General features: G+C 43.2%; 1 protein-coding gene across 4 annotated transcripts in view; it reads left to right on the top strand.

The window, feature by feature from the left end:
• Positions 1–22735, top strand: part of eml3 (EMAP like 3) — a 46048-nt gene that overhangs the window by 20523 nt on the left and 2790 nt on the right. For 2 of the 4 annotated variants that reach the window (XM_084043097.1, XM_084043094.1), the window contains 19 exons: positions 3078–3194; positions 4686–4714; positions 8437–8472; positions 8890–9010; positions 9781–9930; positions 10998–11067; positions 11279–11389; positions 12564–12659; positions 14692–14826; positions 15405–15543; positions 17532–17683; positions 17854–17979; positions 18461–18592; positions 19733–19803; positions 20789–20877; positions 21590–21687; positions 21829–21916; positions 22042–22140; positions 22525–22655. In XM_084043097.1, the coding sequence (XP_083899223.1) occupies positions 3078–3194; positions 4686–4714; positions 8437–8472; positions 8890–9010; positions 9781–9930; positions 10998–11067; positions 11279–11389; positions 12564–12659; positions 14692–14826; positions 15405–15543; positions 17532–17683; positions 17854–17979; positions 18461–18592; positions 19733–19803; positions 20789–20877; positions 21590–21687; positions 21829–21916; positions 22042–22140; positions 22525–22655 (1990 nt within the window). The remainder of the gene's footprint in view (positions 1–3077; positions 3195–4685; positions 4715–8436; positions 8473–8889; positions 9011–9780; positions 9931–10997; positions 11068–11278; positions 11390–12563; positions 12660–14691; positions 14827–15404; positions 15544–17531; positions 17684–17853; positions 17980–18460; positions 18593–19732; positions 19804–20788; positions 20878–21589; positions 21688–21828; positions 21917–22041; positions 22141–22524; positions 22656–22735) is intronic. The other 2 variants (XM_084043096.1, XM_084043095.1) reach the window with 2 other exon arrangements.

Raw genomic sequence — 22735 nt, 5'->3', positions numbered from 1 at the left:
ATGCTTGTCTATTATGACATGCCCAGAACAGAAACGCTACTGTAGGTTTCCTGTGGTTAAAGAAATTGGTTCCCAATATAGAATTGCCATTCAAAACCAGTTTAGGGATCCAGAGGGTGACAACAAGTTCTGCCGTCACAGTTTGTCCAGTCCCCTCGTGGCCCCCACGTTGTTCCTACCGTTCTTCCTGTCCCGTGTGTTTGAACAAGAGACAGCATGTGCGGGACGGGGAAACATAAGGCCTTAATGACACATAGGGGCAGCAACGCTCGCTCGTACGTGCTGACGGATGTGTCGCACACATACAGTACGCACACACACACACTTTATAGTTACACAGAATTGGCTCCAGTGGAAAATATGATGCGAGGGCAGCTAAGCACAGCTCCCTGTATGTACCGTATAGCACAGTGCCGAACTCTGATCGGCTGCAGGGAGACTCTGCACACAAAGGGCGCCGTTGACATGTCAACGCCTCTTTAATGCGGCGTTCCAGAAAAACAAAATGGCCAAAATGGCGGCTCAGGTCCAAGCGGCTCATGTCAGGGACGGACGCTATCCGTCAAAAATGAACTCTGCAGACATGCACCCTCTATGTCAAGGGCTTTGATTGTTGCCATGAATGCAACATTGATAGTTGCGTAACAGTGTGATGATGAACAGTGCATGCAGTGTGTGTGTGTGCTGACGCAGGGCCTGTCTGGAGGGCGTGCTGTTGTTGTTCAGATGGGTTTTTGCAGAGAGACAAGCCAGAATCTTTCATTGAATCTTCCATGTTCTTCAACCTGATTGTACTCTCTAACCTGATCATCAGTTCTCTAACATTTTCCCTGTTCAATAATGAATGGGCTGACATCCTAACCTCCAATTGAAAAGTTTGAAAACTACTGGGTTCTCAAGCTTTTTAATTCCAAGGACCACCCAGTTTGGTATGCATTATTAGGGCACGGGCTTTGCAAATGGAACCAAATGGACCTGTAAGTGTCCATTTGGTTCCTACTGTAACTATCAATCATTTTGCTGGGGACCCCCTTCAAGGACCCCTGGCGGTCCCCAGACGGCACTTTGGGAAGCACTGCTCTAACTTGATCATCAGTTTTCTAACATTTTCTCCATTAAATAATACATGGGCCTACATTCTATCCTGCATACGGTGTGTTTGCGCGGCTCTAATCTTGAGCATGTGCGTCCTCAAACGGTATCATCTGTTCTGCACTTAGCAATTAGGAAATAATTGCTACAACTCTGCAGTTTTGCTGCTTTTGTTTACTTGTGGCGTGCGCGAGTCCGTGGGTGTTTCTCTGTTCTGCTTCCTCGTCGTGGAATTTGGGAGGGCTGCCGTCGATTGGTGGAAAGTAACCAAGTTCATTTACTCAAGTACTCTACACTGTACACTCAGTGTTTAGGTACTTTTACTTAAATGGAGTATTTCCATTTTTCAATACTTTATACTTCTACTCCACTACATCTCAGAGGCAAATATTGTACATCTACAATTATTTGACAGCTTTAGTTACTAGGTACTTTGCAGATTTAGATTAATATAACAAAACACACATTAACCACTTAAGCCCTCTGTTAAACTTTGGCTATTCGAAAATAGCATTGCAGCTTGTAGATCTGCTGTTTTCGAAAAAGTTTGACAAATTTAGAAGAAAGAAATTTGAAAACATTTGTGAAATGGGCCATTCATATTACTTACTATAATTTGATGCCAATACTATTGTACTTTTATGAGAGTACATTTATGAATACTGGACATTGAGTATATTTATACATTTTGGTATTGCTACTTTTATTTAAGAAAAGTACTTCTTCTTCCACTAATCGATAACATGTGTTCTCCATGATCATGCTCAGCTCTTTCATGCCCCTCTATGGCAACCAGAGGTACTGGGAACAGTTACAGTAAATGTCCTGTCTTCCCCAGACACCATTTATCACTACCCCTGTTTACATGAACATGAACTACACTACATTACAACCACACAAACCACTTTACTTTATCCCTATATATACTGTAATTAGTCCCCTAGGCTATGGGTCTATACTAGGTTGGTCCCCTAATTTCTTTCCCGCTACACCAAATCTCAAGCTCATAACATGTTGCGTTGTGACTCGTTGTGTGCTTGTAGATTTGCTATGTTTGCTAAATGTTCGGCCCAGAATAGGGATGCTAGGTTTCAAGTGGTAAGCCTTGCAGTATATTATACGAGATATATTATACCTCGCTGTGCGACGAATAGTGGAAAATCTGCCATCTATAAGCTCACAACGTGTCATGTCACGATACGTTACTTATACTTTTACATAACAGTTTTCAAAAATCCTGAGAACATTTTTAATGACTAGGAATGCCACGTTGAAAGTGTTTAACATTAAGTATTGAATTAATTTCAGTCTTGACTATACTCATACTCAAGTAAAGAGTATTCTCATACTGTACATACTCTGACTATGCTAGCTATCGATAGCTACATGGTACACATTTTGCATTTCCAGTAGATGTTTAGTGAGGGGGCTCAGCAGCTGAGTTTCACTTCCTGTATGAGTGGACAGTGACGTAGCCGCCCACTCTTCAGTGGTTCTTGTCACATGACGCTTCCCTTGATCACTGGTTCCAGTAGTCGGGCATGTCGGCAGGAAACCGTGGGTGTGTGTGGCAAGCCTCTATTGTGACACACACACACTAACTGTGATTCAGCCGTGATTCACAAAAAGACGGGGTGCATGTGGGTGAAGCCTGATTCATAGTTAGTTGCATGCCGGTGTTGTGTAACGAAAATAGCTGATCTACAAGCTCACAACGTGTCGCAGTGTGACACGTTGTGAGCTTGTAGATCGGCTATTTTTGGCGCATGACACCTGCACGTGACTACGTGTAGCAGGGCTTTGAGAGTGCAGGAAGACCGGTGTGAATGTGTGGTTGCTCGTGTGCAAGAGCACATCGGCGTGCATGCGTGCACTGCTTCAATGCATGGTTATGTGTGGGATTCATGCTGTAAGACACCGGCGTAGATCAACCCTCTCAGGCAAACCCCCTAACTACCCTCTTCTTCACCTCTCTCCTCTCCCAGGGTTCGTCGGAACAGCGAGAAGCTGGCCAAAGACACCCTGGAGAAGACAAAGAAGCGTCTCGACAAGAAGGCGGCTTCCTCGGCCAACCTCCTCACCCGCTCCCCTAGCCTGGAGAAGTGAGCCTTCCCTCCGTCACTCATAACTTTCACGGCGTATTTTCACGGCTCACATTTTCCGATGGCCGCTTGAGCCTTACATATTTCACAGTCACTCGCTGGAAGGCCTATTGGTCTTTTATATCCCCGCTATCCCATAACAATAAAATTCCCCTATCCCGTAAAAAATTGGGGAGTGCCCTATTACTTGATACCGAACCCAGAGGTTGTGTTGAGTTTGATGTGACTGAATTTGCGGTTTGATCGGGCTGTGGAAAAGAGCGGCTCTGGGGTGCCAGAATGTACTGTTGAGACGTGCTGGAGATGTCTCTGGTGTAATTCAGCCAAACATCTGTGAGGGGAGGTGCAATGCTTGATAAACCCCCCAATTACACAACCGCCCCTTAATGTCCGAGCTGCGCTTCTGCTGAAGTGCTCTTCCTAAATAGCACAAGGCATAGTTCCCTCGCATCCTGTACATTCAACTTAACTCAACTGAAACGTTATTTATAGAGCACTATTTATTTACAACGACCATGATTGACCAAAGGGCTTTACAGAAAATCAGAGAAAAATGAATGAACCATAAAATACAGCTCTACTTTATACTTCACTTCATGAGATGGTGTCGCATGTCAAAAATAGCCAATCTGCAAGGGTCGGCAGTGACTCAGGAGGTACAGCGGCCGGTTTGATGGTGGGTTGGTGTTGACAGACATTGCACCTCTAACTGCTCACAATGATGAAGCTGGTTGGTGGGTTGTATGGTTGCCAGCGTTTGTGGGTGAATGTAAAGTGCTTTGGATAAATACACAAAAAATGCACCATTTATCTTGTAGATTGGCTGTTTTTTTAACATTTTGGACAGTTTTTGCCTATAATGACATGTCCTAATTAGGGACCCCAGGTTGAAAGTGGTTAAAAGACCATACCGATGGTCTGGCATGTTTAGCCCATTGACTTCAACTCACGGTATGCTGCCAACCATTTCCCAAAGCATACCGCAGTTTGTTTGATTTTCATGGAGATGGATGGTTTCATTTCAGTATGGTATGAAAATAAACTTGCAGAGACTTGAATTTTGCTTAAGATAGGTAATCCAACACACTGAATATCATTGCGTGGATTGATTTGAAAAGCCTTGCTGAAAACTGTCCCTTGATTTACAAATTCAAATTCAAATATCCATGACTTATTGACCGAGCAATGGTGTTTTATATTGCATATGGCACGGTATGCAGATACGTTTGGTAATGTTTTAATGACTTCAGAGAAAATGTAAACAAAACAAAAAAATCTAAACAAAACCTAAAAATTAAACCATCAACCGAAAAATGGGTTATGTACACATATGTGTGATATACTGTATATGGTCGAAGCTGTGAATAGATAGACATGTACTGTACTGGTGTACTGGTGTCTTTTGAAGCCTAATTTATGCTTCATGTTGCTTGAAAAAAAAAAAAGGTATACTTTTGCCCTAATTGTCATTCTTCTTTTGTTTCCCTACAGTCGAGCCAAGGAGCTCATCGCCACTGCAGGTGATGTATCTGAAACCCTCTGTCTCTGTCTCTTGGCTTAGTTAGGATAGACACCATAATATTGACCTATTTGCACAAATTACAAGCCTATGGTTAGCCCAGACCCAATTAATTACATTACACACTATTCCTCTGTTAAAGCTTTGTCTTTGAACCCTTTCTGAACATTCCCAATGCACTGGTTCAGAACCACGGCTCTAAATGTTACTGTACTTTCCCAACCAAACTTTAACTGCTGTGCACATGTGTAGGAATTCCTACAAAAATGAATGCATTATCTTGCCGTCTGCTATCCAGAGCCACACTTGTGGTTAGCGTAGCTTTTTATGACTTCTGGACTTTAGTGTGGTAAGCTGTTTTAGGCCTCACTGCGAAAGCAGAGCTTAAGAGGACATTCACTTTCTCTCTCTCTCTCTCAGTATCTCTCTCTGTATCTCTCAGTCTCTCTCTCTCTCACTCTCTCTCCAATTGTTGTTGTTTTGTTGTTGTTTTTTTTTAGCCTTGTAAACTTGTGCAGCATTATTACAAGTGGTAATGGTGTGCATTACATTTAAATGTATTTAAAACAATGTCATTAGCCATTTTTGCTTCATTAGCACAATGGAGAGAGGGGTACACGTGCAACGGGGGATCACAAGCTGACTTTGAACAAAGGATGTCACAAATAGATCTGTACTTACTTGGAATGGGCACAAAGTGATAGAGCCATCAGAGCTGTGATTATCCTGTCATGTCTCTTAGCAACCTTAAGAGATATGACAAGACTAGGAATAGACTAGAACCCAAATCTCTTCGCCCGGGTTTTAACCTGAATAATGTGCAGCAGAGAGCAGGCTGGTGGAGTTTTTCCAGAGCCTTTGAAGGTGAGCTCCTGAGACACAAGGACGTTTTATGTCACATTTTAGTGATTGACTAACATATGGCTACCACGCAGACATACCTGTACAGTATATTGGTTCATTCGTTCTCATGTTTTTGTTACTTAGACTAGTTTTTCTTGACCACAATGTTGAAGAATGTCATTTAGATAGTATGGAATTTAAACAGATGCTAGGTTCATTGTTTACCTGGTATCCTATAGTTTCAATGTAGAGATCGTTATTTCGATAGTATAAGACTGATGCTAGGTTTCTGGTTTACCTGGGATCCTGGGTTTCTTGAGGTACTACACTGTCTTTTCTGCATTTTATGTATGTGATTACCTTGCTTATAGGTGAGGTAAGAGTGTATGCTAAACACATTTTCAAATGTCCTCCTCACTTTAGAATGATAGGATCCAGGTTAGAAATCTGCCAAATGGTCTTTTGAGCCTGATTTACGGTATGCTTCGGCAACAAAGTTGAAAATATGTTATTTTTGTCTAGCATAAATCAGTCTTTAAGCCCCAGTGGGGAGACCATTGGTGCACATGCAGTGCATCAACACTTATTTATTGTGTTTTCTTTTTATTTAACCGTTATTCAATCAGGAGTTCCACTGAGACAGAAATCTCCTTTTCAAGGGTGCCCTGGCCAAGAAAGCAATCAAGCAGGGATTGCAACATAAAGTACAATAAAAACACAAAGCAGAACATTAAATACATTAATACAAACTGTAGTTGAACAGCTGCAGACCTGTTTTTAGCGTCTGAAGTAAACTTTTTAAAATCATCCAAAGGGATCAAGTGCTCCAGTTTAATGTCATTCTGGAGTTGATTCCAGGACCACAGAGCATAAAAACTAAAGGCCATCCTCCAAAATTCTGTGAACGGATGAGGGACGGATGAGGGACGGTAAAACAATGCAGAAACAGTGTCTTCTTGGTCGTTCAATCAGTTAAAGTTCCGACCACGTGATTGTAAAATCGAATCTGGCTCAGGTCAGTGGTTTCGATGCTATATTAACTACTTTTGCAAGGGACCCCTTGCAACCCCCTTCAAGGACCCCTGGGGTTCCCTGGGCCACACTTTGAGACTCACTGGTCTATATAAAACAAAGAAAATGCAGTAAAAATAGAAAACTGCTGAAAGAATCACAGGTCATCTGAAGTCCATCGCCATGTCTTCGCCACACCCTTAAAAGCACCAGAAATATCACTCAGCAGGACGGCCGCCATGATCACAGACCAGGGGAGGATTTTCTCTTTTTTTTCCCTTTTTAAAAAAAACGTATTCTCCCGGTCACTTTTTGGTACAAGGCCTGGCCAAGGCTTTCCTCAGTGAGACACTGGAGGGCCTGTTAAGGGCCGCAGCCACTCCCCTGGAGTCACGTTGTCACATTGTGGTCAGCCGTGCCGCCGCAACACTCTGCCTCGCCTGACGGAATGATGGATGGTCGGTTATGCCGAGAGCCATGGCCAATTTTTTTTTTTTATTGAGAATCCCCTCAACCCCTCCTTTCTCTGTGACTTTCATTCACGATCTGATCCACTCTACCATCATCACACACTCCATCTATCTCTCTCTCTCTCTCTCTCTCTCTCTCTCTCTCTCTCTCTCTCTCTCTCTCTCTCTCTCTCTCTCACACATTCTCTTTTTTTATTTGGGAAAGGTAGTATCACAGAGTACACAGAGAATATTACATGCATATATCTGCTTTTTCCCCCCTTTTTTAAATGTCCCCATACACTTAAACCCTATATACTTCAGCTCCCCAATTCTTTCCCTCAACACCAAATCTCTTTGCCGAAAATAGACGATCTACAAGCTCCCAACACGTTTGAACAAGATGCGTTGTGAGCTTGTATGTGAGCTATTTCTGCCGAATGTTCACCTATTATAGCTTGCCCAGAATAGGGACGTTAGAGTTTATGTAAAAACGCTTGGGTACCGAGGCTACGGTTTATGTGGTATAAGAGTTATGTAAAAGTCTCAGTGCATGTGGAAATGTGTCCCAGTCCTTAGGGAAACTTTCACTTCTCCATCTTCATTTACAAGAATATATTGTACTGTATGTCCAAGTATATGTAACCTGGCTTCTATATATATACAGTACATGTACTCTATACACTGTATGTATATATTTCATCTTCATATTCATGCATACCTCTATTTCAATCCGATTTTTCACATTCTCAACAGCATTTGCACAGCTGAAGTAATTACACTGAACGAGCCGTAAACATCTGCCTTTGATTTGAAGGGTTTTCTTTGACTCACTAATGGCGAGATAAAGAGAGATCCTGCCCATCCTCTTTGTTGAGCTGCTGTTGCAAGCGTTCCACTTCATGCGCTCAACTCATGTACAACTCATGTACAACTCACTCGCTGTACAACCCATGCGAGTTGTACAGCATGAATGCTCGACGTGGCCCCTGGATGATTTTTACGTCCGTTTCCCAGCTGGGGGTGGATGTACGGGTCAAGACCCATTCTCCCTCTGGTGTAAATTTGAATCAACAGGGGGGCGTGTCCACACCTCTGCACCGCACTCTGTACATTTAACAAAAGTCAAATAACAGTCATCTAGGTAACAGGGGGCTGACATGGAAACATAAAAACTCGGGGAATAGGTCCCCGGGGGTCCCCTAATGCCAGGACTGGGCCGGCTTCATAGAAACAAGCTGTATTTCAGAGCTCAGATGATCTCAGTGTTTATTTGTCTGGCTTCTGTCTTCCCCTCAACTGACTCTCTGTCTGTCTGTCTCTCTCTCTCTCTCTCTCTCTCTCTCTCTCTCTCTCTCTCTCTCTCTCTCTCTCTCTCTTTCTCTCTCTCTCTCTCTCTCTCTCTGTGTTTCACACACAGGATCCCCTGGGTCTCGCAGAGCAACCTACAGCCAAGGTAGGGCAGTCTGTTATGTCATTCACCAAAGGCTCAGAGCAGTAAAACATTAGAACACGCACAAAGGCTCACTCGTTCCAAACAGGGATGAAATGCTGGGGAGATTCTCAGGGCCCTTCATGGGCTGATAGGAGCCCTTTAGGATGCCATGGTCTACCCAACTATTAAGTTTAATAAATATTGACTACTATAATGTATCCTATGTTTTATGAATTATGATCTGTATAAGCAACACTGGGGAGTAAATAGCAGCTAATAGACTCTACAGTATGAGAGTTTGGCCCCCAGAATTTGTCCATGGAATTCTTGGTCGAGAAAGAGCGTCAGCAGGTATACAAAAGTGATTTAGTGTGGGGAAGTTCAATATCGTAATTCACTGACTTCACTGAAACGGGAGTTATGTGTTTCGCTCCGCAGAACAATCAATCAAGATGTTCATCCGAGGCAGACCAATCACCATGTACATCCCCTCCAACATCCAGAACTACGAGGACCTGAAGATGGAGCCGCCGTCCGAGAAACTAGAGCTGGACTGGGTGTATCCTTCCTCACGTGCCATTGCAGCATCCCCAGACTCCCAGACATACAGTATTTATGAGGGACTCAGGGGTCACTTGAAATTCAGCCAGCCAGTATTGATCACGCTCTTACTTTCATGGGTGGTAATGAATTATTTGGACGCGAGCCGTGCGGTCTGTGTTGCCTATTAGCCTATGTTGTATTTGTATTCAAACATTGTCAAGGACCCCCAAATTGATATGCATTTGGCCGCGGACCCCCATCTGAAAACATGTTGTGCCAGGGACCACCATAACAGAAGATTTGTGTTGTTAAAAATAACATTATTCCAAAAGGTTTTTCAAGATTTTTTCCAAAATAGCAGATCTACACGCTCACAACGTGTCGCATCACAACACGTTGTGAGCTTGTAGTTCAGCTATTTCCAAATATCAGAAGTCTAAAATCGGGTTAATGTGGTTAAATTGATTTTGATGCTGTACTGCTGTAGCAAATTTAGCTGGGGACCCCCTTGCACCCCCTCAAGGACCCCTCGGGTCCCCGGACCTCACTTTCAGAACCATTAGTTTGGGGAAGCATGTCTCCGAATCAGCCCCGCCCCCCTCCCCGCTTTGTGTCCTTGAACAAAAGACAGTAGCCTGGTCAGTGGGAACGGTATCATCCATAAATCAGCTATTAGCAGTGAAACTGAGGGTGAAATTACTTTGCACTTTTAATGACTTGATTTGGACGGATGATGGATCAGACGAGACGCTTGGATGATGTCAACCTTGACCCGTGTATTTTTAGCTACGGTTACCGAGGACGAGACTGCCGAGCCAACCTCTACTTCCTGCCATCGGGAGAGGCGTTGTACTTCATCGCCTGCGTGGTGGTGCTCTACCACGTCAACAACCGCACACAGCGGCACTATCGCAAGCACACCGACTGTGTCCGCTGGTCAGTGGCTCCCATTTCAACGTCTGACTCCCATGATTGATATTGATATTTAATTTACACTTTCATGATGTACTGTTGCATTATCTGTATTCTATCCTATTGTTTTTAAGTGCTTAAAATCTTTGTTCTAGTCTTTGTTTTAAATATTTAAAAACATTTCATCCTTAGATTATTTATTTGAAAACATTATGATTATTGGGGCGTAAGGTTCATGGGTAAAGTTCCTGTCCACCACCGTGGAGATATGCAGTTTGAATCCTCCATGAGTAGGGGAAAGCTGGGTTGGATTGGGGTTGGGGAGACTCCTCATTGTCACGAAAAAATACGTCGTCACGTGGTTGTCTACACTCTCCCCAAGACCAACTAAATTGGTTCAGCACTCAGCAGTGACAGGGATTACATGGGGAACTGGAAATTGGCATAACGACGAAATTGGGAGAAAATTATTTTAATTATTATTCGAAGTAGCAGTAGTCCATCCATTCATCCATCTTCAACCGCTTACCGGTGTTGGGTCGCGGGGGCAACAGTTCCATTAGAGAGCTCCAGACTTCCCTTTCCCGAGCAATTAGCCACTTCCTCCTGGGGAATCCCGAGGCGTTCCAAGGCCAGTGTGGAGATATAATCCCCCTATCTGGTCCTTGGTCTGCCAGAGCGGGACGTGCAGCGAAGACCTCCCTAGGGAGACACTCGGGAGGCATCCGTACTAGATGCCCCGAACCACCTAAACTGGCTCCTTTCCAAGTGAAGGAGCAGCGGCTCTACTCTGAGTCCCTTCGCGGACGACTGAACTTCTCACCCTAGGGAGAGGCCGGCCACCCGTCTGAGAAAACTCATTTCGGACCGATTGTATCCGCGATCTTATTCTTTCGGTCATGACCCACACTTCATGACCATAGGTGAGAGTAGGAACGAAGATAGTTATCATATTTATTTCATTACTGAAATATTGAAATATGTTTTTTTTATGATAAAGAAGCATGTACAGTAGATAGAGAAAAACACATTATGATCAATAATATGATAAATCATTTAATATAATTTATAATATTTTCCTCTTGCTGCAGTCTGACACTGCATCCAGACAAGGTGCGGGTGGCATCTGGGCAGGCAGCAGGGGTGGATAAAGACGGCAAGGTGACACTCTCATCCTGTTTATGAACCTGAACAAAATGAACCTTTTCCATGCACTGTACCATATGTGTCTGTATTGTATGAGCCAAGTCCCTTCTCTCTCTCCCTCTGTGTGTGTGTGTGTGTGTGTGTGTGTGTGTGTGTGTGTGTGTGTGTGTGTGTGTGTGTGTGTGTGTGTGTGTGTGTGTGTGCGCGTGTGTGTGTCGGGGGTTAGCCTTTGCAGCCTTGCGTTCATATCTGGGACTCATCCACCCTCGTCACCCTGCAGCAGATAGGCATGGGCACCTTCGAGAGAGGAGTGGGATCTGTGGCCTTCTCTTTCGCTGTGAGTGATGTTGATCTTACATGTAACTTCAGTCGCATGAAAGAGTTCTTATGGCGTGGCTCTAGCCGTCTATGAGAGGGTCTGTCGGTCATTCTGCTAGTAGGCCACAGAAGTATGTCCACTAATTGTTTTTCACATACGTTTTATACTTATTGAAGTATTAGAATGGAAGTCTGATCGGCTGAAACCTTGCCGAAATTTGGAGTCATACGTCATAGATAGAGGACTGACATCACAGGCTGGTCCCATGAAGTCTGAGATCCACGTTGGAGCCACGCTATTCCCATGTAGATCCCGAGATCCACGTTTGTTTTAGTTTTTTAGCTTTCCAGAGACAAAATAAATGATTCCACTTGTGTGATAGATTCAAAATAAGACAAGGCACACTGTCCAGTGTTGTTAGCGCTTTCAAATTCCCATTATTCACAGGGCGGCTTGCTCTAATGTCATGTACTCGGGTGTTGGGAAACCTTACCTGCATCTCTAGGATTGGTCTAATAATCTAGGCTAGTCGTGATCATTAAATGAAAGACCATTCTAGACACATGATTTGCATTTACAGTGTATGTTGTTGATTTAGTTTAGTCTATTAATGAATGAATATTATTAAAATGTTGGGCTAAATGCTTTAACCACTTACAGTAAGCCCTATTTCAAAAATAGCCCATCGACAAGTTCACAACGCGTTGCATTGTGATGCGTTGTGAGCTTGAAGATCAACTATTCTTGCTATTTTCAAAGGTTTTTGAAGACTTTTTTTATGATTTTGAAAATGTTTGGCTACAACGGTGTGTCCAAAATTGTGTTTAAAGTGTTTAAATGGTGGCTACAACCGCACCAACAGCGAAAAACAAACCGTTAACATCTCTGTCTTTCATTTCCCTCCTTTCTCTCTCTGACACACTTTGTCACTCACTATCCTTGCTGCTTGCTGTTCGCTTGCATCATCTCTCCATCTGTCATTTGTTTTCACACTTACACACCCGTCTCACTCTCTATCTGTCTCACTCTCTCTCACGCTGTGTGTGTGTGTGTGTGTGTGTGTGTGTGTGTGTGTGTGTGTGTGTGTGTGTGTGTGTGTGTGTGTGTGTGTGTGTGTGTGTGCGCGCGTGTGTGCGTGCATGTGTGCGTGCATGTGTGCGTGTGTGCGCGCGCGTGTGGTGTCTTATTCCAGGACTCAGGAGCGTTCCTCTGTGTTATCGATGATTCCAATGAACACATGCTGTCAGTGTGGGACTGTTCCAAAGGAACCAAGCACACCGAGGTTAAGGTAAAATAACACCGTATCCAGATTTATGCACTGGCAGTAGCACCCAACATAAATAACACAACATTCCTTTATCAAAGTTGCTTTTCCCTGTCAGATCCTGTCAGGAAATCTCACTGACACCGCTTTGGGAAACACTAAAAAGTGTTGGATTTATTTGAGCGTAACCTAAAACTATTCTGCACCTTGAACCCAGAAGAACTCTGAAATTATGACACAGCCGCACGTTCGCCATGGTGTACTGTATCTTTAGCCGAGAGCCAAGAGGAGAATTTGCATGCATATGCAGCTGTGCAGCCAAACGCCCACTATAGCCGCATAAAGATCCTGGGATCCCTTTATGGAGCATGTCTGTTTGGAGAGATTAAGGGGGAGGAAAAGAAAATGGAGGCAACATCACCGCGTGTCGTCATGGGCTTTTGTCCCAAATTTCTCAACTTCCCTGAGAGCAATTGCAGCGCTGTTGTCACGGCAACGGTGTAAATATTTTAGACAGGGAATTTGTTCAGCGGTATGTGTGTGTGAGTGAGTGAGAGTGTGCACGTGTCTTTGTGTGTGTGTGTGTGTGTGTGTGTGTGTGTGTGTGTGTGTGTGTGTGTGTGTGTGTGTCTTTGTGTGGGTGGGTGGTTGTGTCCGTGGGCGAACAGGGCCACGTGCTATAGACGCGGGGGTTAGCATAGGTGCATGAGCTCATTTTCTAACTCCAGTAAGTTGTGCAATGTGCCATTTCTTCTTTTTTTCTTTTTTGCATAACTTGTTTTCACAACTTATTTCGCATAAGCGTAATTTGTCACGGCAGCGCGGGCCCTTTGGGTCATGTCCATTCTGTGAGCAGCTGGAGGGAGTGGGAGTGGACGGGCTAACTGCCCGTGCTATGTAAACACGCGTGTTCATCCGGGATAAGATAATTACATACCCCTCCCCTCTACATAGGAGTGGAATAATCCATAGGCCACAGTACAGTGAGGACATGAATGGGACTTTTGTGCGGGAACGTTCTCCTCTATTGCCTGTGTCAACTCCTTTAATCTACCGCTGACATTTTAATATCATTATAATTCAAGAGCTAAAGCAGTTGAGCAGCTGATAATAGCTAGTTTCTTCGTGTGGGACATTAAAGACTTCTGTTCTATTAGTGTGTGTTTCACTGTGTGTTTCACTGTGTGCCCACACACCGCATGTCGCCACTGTCAGGCAGAAACCTCTCCATGCTTCATAATTGTTTTCCTTAAATAAATGCCATATTTTATACCTTATCGTATTATCTACAAGCTCAAAAATGTTGAACGTACCCAAAATTGGGATGCCTTGTTGTTAAGTGTGTCTGTAGGTTTTATAAATATGTAAACAATGAAAAGTATTAACATTCACGTTCATGTACTGCTGTTGCTGTTAGGAACAAATGTCACCATTAGGATAGAGAGATGAGAAAGATCCTGCAAACCCCTGTTTTAGTGTTAGGATTAGGTTTGGGATTTAGTTGTTGGTCAAAGTTCAGGTTGTGGATTAGGGAATGTAAATAGTCAATGAAAGACAATGGAAAGGATAGAAATATAAGCATATCGTTATCACTGTCGGGCAGAAATGTTGTATCTCCATATTTCATCTTGTTGTATTTAGTCATAAATCTACACCCCAATTTATACTTATTTGCATGACAGTGTCATGCAAAAGTAGCAAAAATTGCTGATCTACCAGCTCATAACGCATCGTGATGCAATGCGTTCTGAGCTTGTAGATTGGCTATCCTCGAAATATTTTCAACATGCCCAAAATTGGGATGCCCGGTTGAAAGTGGTTAAGTCTGTCTGTGGGTTTTTATGAATATTTAATCAATGAAAAGAATTAACAGGAGCTTGAAATAATAATTACATTGGATCCATTGAAACAGCAATCCACTTTTTTCCCATTTCCTGAAACTAATGATTTTGGACATGCAAGGTTTGCGCCTGACAGTGACGATGTGCATCCACCCGCCTCTGGGTCGGTAAACAGGAGAACAGTGTGACAAGAGGACAGTGTGTTGTTTTTCCAGAGCACCAATGAGGCAGTGTTCGCCGTGGAGTTCAACCCCGGGGACAGCACCAACATCATCACCTGTGGCAAGTCTCACGTCTACTTCTGGACGCTCAGCGCCGGACAGCTCACCAAGAAACAAGGCATCTTTGGAGTGAGTCAATCCCCTTTTCCGACCCGTTGGCCGCATAGCGAGTCCTCTGTATTCCTTTGCCTCCTCGAGTTTAAAAATCAACATGGCTCTACCAAGTTCCACGGCAGAATTTTATTCAGCACGTCTGATGGCCAAAACCGCCTTGAGTAACATCCAACCCCAGAGCCACATTGGCTCTACAAGCGAACAAACACCATGCAAATCAATGTTGGTTGAGTCAAACTTGGGTCAACACAATAGCTCTGGAATTGTTGTCTGCAAAGAATAGTTGATAAAGAACACCAAAAATCAACAGGAGATTTAGGGTCCTTGGCCCTCTGTACTTGGACTGACCAAGCTTTACATGTTGTATGAGCTATTAGGTATAAATATACACATTTATAAGTCAACACAATTTGAAAAGTTGTTCGCCCTTGTGCGTGCCCTTGTTCCGTGCTAAAGAATCATAACAGAGAGAATACACTTTTGGGGGCTGAACAAGCACCTCCCCATGCCACAAATGCGAGCCTCAAGCTCCTGTGTTGTTGTTGTTGTTGTTGTTGTTTTTGTCCAGTTCATTGTGTTCTCTCTCTTGTCAGAAATACAAGAAGCCCAAGTTCATCCAGTGTTTTGTCTTCAGCCTGACGGGGGACGTGCTGACGGGAGACTCTGAGGGCAACATCCTGACATGGGGGAAATCAGCTGCAGATGTGAAAACGCTGGGGAAAGGAGCAAAGGGTAATTATAATAGATTATACTGAGACTCTCTACCAGTAGTCACTGTAAAGGTACTGTATAGTTCACTAGCAAGGACCACACCACCAATAAGATTGTGTTTATAAGGATTTTATTGAATAAACGAAAATGAAAACAAATGAAACAGAACAAATGAAACAAATTGAAAGGCGAGGAACTTTGGCTGAGTCTTCGTTCTTCCAAGTGGCCCTATGGAAAGGAAAGAGTAGAGAGAATAGCAAGAGTAGAAGGGTGGGAGAGAGGGGTGCAGAATGCAAGATCAAAGAGGCGGGCAGAGGATTAGGTGAGCAAATATAGGTGGAGGTGAATGACTTGATTGGAGGATGGAGGATAGGAGTGCCAATATGTAGAGCTCGCCAGATGGCAGATTTATGGGTCCGATGGTCTGATTTTGGAAAGTCCTAGGCCACCGATTACCGATGTTTTGACCGAAATTTAACATTTAACTTATGAGCCAAAATCCAAACAAAATAAACACTGAACTTTATATTATTCAACTACTTAAGCCCAGTTCAAACATCTCAGCTCAAAACGCGTCACAACGGCAGGTTCAAAGTGGTAAAAAATCTGAACACATTATTTGCAGATAAAGATGTCGTAAAAAACGTCAAATAATGGCCTATATATCGGCCAGATATATAGGCCCTAATAGTATGGCCACCATGTGCTGCTAGAGAGCCGTTCCTGCTATTGTTTCACTTCCGCCTTGTTGACTAACTAGAATGCCACACACTTATCTCCCATCATGTTTTGGTCATTTAGGTAACCCTATTAGCAACAGCTGGCTCAGAGGGTAAAGTAGGATTCTGTGTTTTACTCAGGCAGGGACACGGCTTTGGAGGGACACGCTGCCACCTGTGAGGCAGCCATACCTAGCTTAGAATCTAACCCTGCTGGTCCTGAACTAAGGTATTCCTACAGATGAATCCCTTTTGAAAAGGGGCACATTTGATCATCTGTCTTAGTATCACACTGTTGGGTCTATCGTTATATTAACCAACAACGTGTCACAATGTGGGAGGATGGACCCCTAGGGGGACCCTGGTCAATAAAGTAGGGTTTCAGTGGTTAACAGGACATTGAGTGAAGCGTACCTGCAATGCAGTTCAAGCGGAGCTGCAAGAAAGAAAGCCGTGTTTTATTTCATTTTAACCCCAGTGTAAGTTTAAAGGCATGGTATGTAACTTTGCTCTGTGTTTACATAACAAAACAATAAATAAATGTTTGTCTCTGACAAAACATAGACTCGGCCACGCCCAAGACTATGTTTTGCACCCTGTCCGTCTGTGTCCGTGTGTGTGTGTGTGTGTGTGTGTGTGTGTGTGTGTGTGTGTGTGTGTGTGTGTGTGTGTGTCTGTCTGTCTGTCTGTCTGTCTGTCTGTCTGTCTGTCTGTCTGTCTGTCTGTCTGTCTGTCTGTCTGTCTGTCTGTCTGTCCGTCTGTGAACTGTTAATCTCTGGCACCGCTGGCCCGATCAACATGAAACACACACTCCCTGGATGCCAGAGCAGAACCTCTGCCCCAAACTTTTCAGATCGGCCTGTTATGGCGCCACCAGCAGGCTTATTTTTGCAAAACATTTTTTTTATATTACTCCTACAGATTTTGTCCAAACATCACGCAAATCGGTACACATTATCTCTATGGTCGTGTGATCAAGGTGTATCTGTCCGATTTTTCATATTCCATCCTGATTGACGAATTCCGAACATTGCTGGCCCACAATAACCCCAGAGGAGCACTTTTTCTAGTTAACAATCATTTCCCTCTATACCACCAGTTATCAGCCAGAGTAGTGTGGTGGTGCAGAAACACTGCTCTCTCGCTGTCTTTTGGTGTTTTCACTGTTTGTTGAGATAGTGAAATGATGGGTAAAAAATGTATATGCTTTTTTGTTATGTAAACACAGGGCAAAATGACATATTATGCCTTTGCGCTTGCCTCTGTGTTCCCTTTTCCATCCTCTTCCAGAGACCTTCCAGATCATGCGACAGACTCGAGCCCATGAAGGCAGTGTGTTCACCCTGTGCAACCTGCAGGGCGGCGCTCTGCTCAGTGGCGGGGGTAAAGACCGCAAGATCATCCGCTGGAGCGCAGACCTGGCACCTGAGAGAGAGTGTGAGGTGAAAGACAAGTGTGTGTGTGCGTGCATGCGTGTGTGTGTGTGCGTGTGCGTGTGTGCATGCGTGTGCGTGTGTGCGTGCGTGTGTGTGTTGATGCTTGCAGTGTTGTGTAGATCCAAATTTGCATTCAAATGCTGTTCATGCAAATGTTTGTATTGTTGCCTCCCCAGATTCCCGAAAACTTCGGTGCAGTCCGTACCATTGCAGATGTGGACGGGGAAGAACTATTAGTTGGTACGACCCGAAACGCTATCCTTAGGGGCACGTTCTCAGATGGCTTTGTGGCCATAGTACAGGTATGCAAATAACCAAATTACACGACTCCTGTTTCCTTTTTTTTCGGGTTTAACCACGTGAACACTAGCGTACCTATTCTAGGCATATGATAATAGGCGAACATTTGGTGAAAATAGGTGAACCTTTGGCAAAAATAGCAGATCTACAAGCTCACATTGCATTGCAACACAACACAGTGTGAACTCGCAGATCAGCTATTTTTGGTGACATAATTACATGAATATTTTGCGATATTGAAGGAAATGACTTGAAAGTAATAAAATGATATAATGAACAAAGAAGGATAGAATAATGGCACTGTTCGTTTTGTGATTTTACTCTGTGTGTGTGTGTGTGTGTGTGTGTGTGTGTGTGTGTGTGTGTGTGTGTGTGTGTGTGTGTGTGTGTGTGTGTGTGTGTGTGTGTGCGTGCGTGCGTGCGCGTGTGTGTGCGTGTGTGCGCGCGTGTGTGTGTGTGTGTGTGTGTGTGTGTGTGTGTTAGGGTCATGTGGATGAGATGTGGGGTCTGGCCACCCACCCGTCTCAAAGCATCTTCCTCACCTGCGGTCATGACAGACAGGTGTGCCTGTGGAACACGGAGGAACACAAGCTGGACTGGTCCACCACACTGGAGGTAGGACACACACACACGCACGTTCTTTTGAAAGGTGCCGTCACTTAGGTGTGCTAAGTGCTAAAATAATTGTCCCCCATCCTGGTTAAAACATCAGGTAAAAATAATCATAAAACTTTGGAAAGAAATTGTCCAAAGTAGGGAAAATAGCCAATCTAATAGTTGTGACGGGTTGTGAGGTCGTAGATTGGCTATTTTCTTTTGTAATTTATAATAATAATATATATAATATTAATAAATATTATAAATATGAAATATAAATAAATATAATATAAATATAAAATGTTATATAATAAATATATATATATATATATATATATATATATATATATATATATATATATATATATATATATATATATATATATTATAATATTTTCTATTATTTCCACTATTGATTCAATCGGATTAACGGTCCCGGTTTGGGTTTTGGAAAATATGGTCATCTTATGTTAGAAAGATTTCACCATTAGGATAGAGAGATGAGGAACATGTTGCAAAGTGAGGAGATCCCGCTTCTCTTTTCTTTTCAAGATCTTTTTATTGGTTTTTAGTACAAAGCCCATGGGGAGATCCCGCTTCTCAAGGGATTATTTTGGTGTAAGGTGTTAGGATTAGGGTTAGGTTAAGGTTTGGGTCAAAGTTCAGGTTAGGGATTGGGGAATATAAATAGTCGATAGAAGAAATATAAATATAAACGTATCATCGCTGTCGGGCAGAAACCTTGCATTTCCATATTTATTTCCATGTTAATTTATTTATTTCCAATTAATTTACTATTTTATACTTCGTTATATAACAGTGTCGCACAAAAGCAGCAAAAATATGCCATCTACAAGCTCACAACATGTGGCAAGGCTATTGTGTTACCATTTTGGAAAATATTCCCCTATAATGGAATGCCCAACATAGGGATGCCAGGTTGAAAGTGATTAAGTGTGTCTGTGGGTTTAATAAATATTGAACCAATGGCGTATTAACAAGAGCTTGTGACTAAATAATAACTACATTGAATCCATTGAACACGTGTTCTTCTTTCCATTTCCTGAAAAGTCACGGTTTCAGAGATACAAGGTTTGAGTATTACACACATGCACACATGCATGATCATTCTTAACCTGTGTTGTGTGTCTCTTTCAGCAGGAGTACGGCCTGTGTGCAGACTTCTGTCCAAATGGTTCTGTGGTTTCTGTAGGACTTAACACAGGAAGGTAAGGCATCGGAAAATGTATGAAAAGTATGAACTTGTAGATTTTAAAAAGGAGGGGACCAGGTACAGACTCCTGGGGGACCCCAGTCAACTAAGTATATAGGGTTTAAGTGGTTAAAGACAGTCCCAGCTATCACAATACCAAAGCACAAGTCTTTATGACTATGTTCCATCTCTGTAATAATAATAATAATAGTTTATTGTACAGTTTCTTTTCAGACTTCAGTCTACTTTTTTTTATACAAATCCCAGAACCATAATTACTGTGTTTACATGCTCACAAATCCATGGTGACTGGGACTAATTGGATTATAGCATTATGCCATTTAAAGCATTACAGTAATGCAACAAATATTCCAATAGCCCAGTTTATATAGTGTGGTTGCTAATCATGTGGTTTATCCCCTGTATATGGAGATGCAGTGACATTTTTACTTACACATTTAAGAAGCCAAAAGCAATCCGACTAAGACGTTTACACGCCTGAAGGAATTGAAAGAGTGAGCGGAAATCTAGCTGTGTTAATCGTATTATGCTTACTGCGATTAAGGCTGCAATTAAGGTGCAAACCTTGTTTCCATGGCCGGCATGTTCGACCATACTCTTTAATCATAGTATGATCGAATCATTGCTGTGCATGCACAAGCACTCAACAATTGCCACTTAGGCGTGATGAATTAACACTCTGGAGTCTACCTCACTACCTCTCCGACATGTTGTCGCTTTCGAGCAGAAACCTCTTATTTCCATATTTTAACTTTTTGTGTTTTTCCGTAAATTGTTTTTCCGTAAATTAACGCCCTACTTGATACTACAACGTCACACAACAGTCATCAAAAGTAGTAGATCCACAAGCTCGAAACACGGCTCGAAGCACCACGTAAAGCGTTTCGACATTTGACAGTTTTGGACAAATGAGGTTTCCACTCGACAGAGACAATGTTCTCTTTTCTCTCTTGCTGCCCCCCTCCCCATGACAATGACAGGTGGCTGGTCCTTGACCTGCAAACCAGGGAAGTGGTCACCGAATTCATCGACGGGAATGAGCAGCTGTCTGTCATGAGATACTCCCCAGGTCAGAGTTCAGTGCTGTCAGAAAGACTCCCAGAGCTGCAAGCTTTTGGGGTTTTTGGTGTGTGAGTGCGTGTGACGTGTGTGGGAGAGGTCATTTTCAGTTCATTATTCCGACTTAGAAGCCAGAGCCAGGGAAGGACATTGTCAGCTGGGAGCATTATAGCACATGCACATGGAAAAAGTTCTGATGTGAGTGCGTGCGTGCGTGCGTGCGTGCGTGCGTGCGTGCGTGCGTGCGTGCGTGCGTGCGTGCGTGCGTGCGTGCGTGCGTGCGTGCGTGCGTCCGTACACGCGCGCATTGTGCTTGACACTCACACAACCCCAGTTATGCTTTCCTGTGACTGTGCTGTGTGGTTTCACCCTGACCCTTTCATACAGACGCAGCCAGGAAGTCACTTCTCATTGACGCGCTGATGGGAACGAGAAGTTGCTTTTTGTTAAATTGTTATGAAGAATATTAACTTTTTAATTGTTTCTTTTTAATGTGATTCTTTCAAATCTCTTTTGTTGTGAATTTGAGCTCTCTAGAGACCCTCTGGGGTTACATGGTAGAAAGAAAAAACCCTCACAAGTAAATCTGGATTTACAATGGATTTACAATCCATGTGCACGATTTTGTAAATTTGTATATTGTATGCAAATACTTTGCACAACAAACTGACTCCAAGCGTTCAAGACACTGAGCTCATGTTGATGCTCTCCTGTCTTTCTAGATGGAAGCTTTTTGGCTGTGGGCTCTCACGACAACTTCATTTATATCTACACTGTGACAGAATGTGGGCGGCGCTACACCCGCTTTGGCAAGTGCAATGTGAGTGAAGAATTCTGGAGCTCTGGTAGTGGGCACACGTTATGTTAATGGTGGCCTTTACATTCCAACACAATGCCTTGATTGTCTGATATATTCTTCATAGCAGATTGTATCATGCTGTTCCTGTTTTATCTGTCCAAGGGTCACTCCAGCTTTATTACTCATCTTGATTGGTCCAAAGATGGGAAGTACATTATGTCCAATTCAGGCGACTATGAGATCCTTTACTGTAAGTGATCGGCCATCTATCTTTGCTTTCTCGAGGTTGCATCGATCAAACATTGGCACGTTTGTTGTGCATGTTTTGTTGTGCATGAGAATCGATTGATTTGATTATGAAATGTTGGTCTGCAGGGGATGTGGCCGGGGGGTGTAAACTGTTGAGGAACCGCTACGAGAGCAAAGACAGAGAATGGGCGTCCTACACCTGCGTGCTGGGCTTCCATGTCATGGGTGAGAGAGAATTTGCCACAAGATTATAATTTACACATAGCGGAAATAGCAGATCTACAAGCTCACAATGTGGTGCTTTGCGTTGCACTTTTGTAGACCGGCTATTTTCACTATTCGCCGTATGACTAAATATATACCATGGATTCAATTACTGAATCAAACAGAGGCTTTTCTGCCTTTTGAAATGACAATGTCACCTTATTATGCCAACACCACAGGGGCACAGTTGCAATGTAACAGAGCTTCCAGCACATGTTTCAGTTCATACTGTATTTACAAAATGCTAAATACACAGAAAAGAACCCCCCCCACAACTAAACACAATTTCACTAAATCCCTGTGATTGAAAAGAATAAATCCAGTATTGTTGCTGTTGTGTTCTAGGTGTGTGGCTGGAAGGCTCAGATGGAACAGACATCAACGCGTTGTGTCGCTCACACAGTGAGAAGGTGGTTGCTGTGGCTGATGACTTCTGCAAAGTCCACCTCTTCCAGTACCCATGTCCAAAACTAAAGGTCAGGCTCCTCTTTCTTAGCCACCGATACTTACCATTAAACATTAACATTAAACCATTTCAACCCTATATATTTCATTG

Source organism: Gymnoscopelus microlampas (assembly GCF_963454915.1).
Source record: "Gymnoscopelus microlampas genome assembly, chromosome: 19".
NCBI lineage: Eukaryota > Metazoa > Chordata > Actinopteri > Myctophiformes > Myctophidae > Gymnoscopelus > Gymnoscopelus microlampas.
Note: the sequence above shows the minus strand (reverse complement) of the source record. Positions and strands in the feature narration are given on the sequence as shown.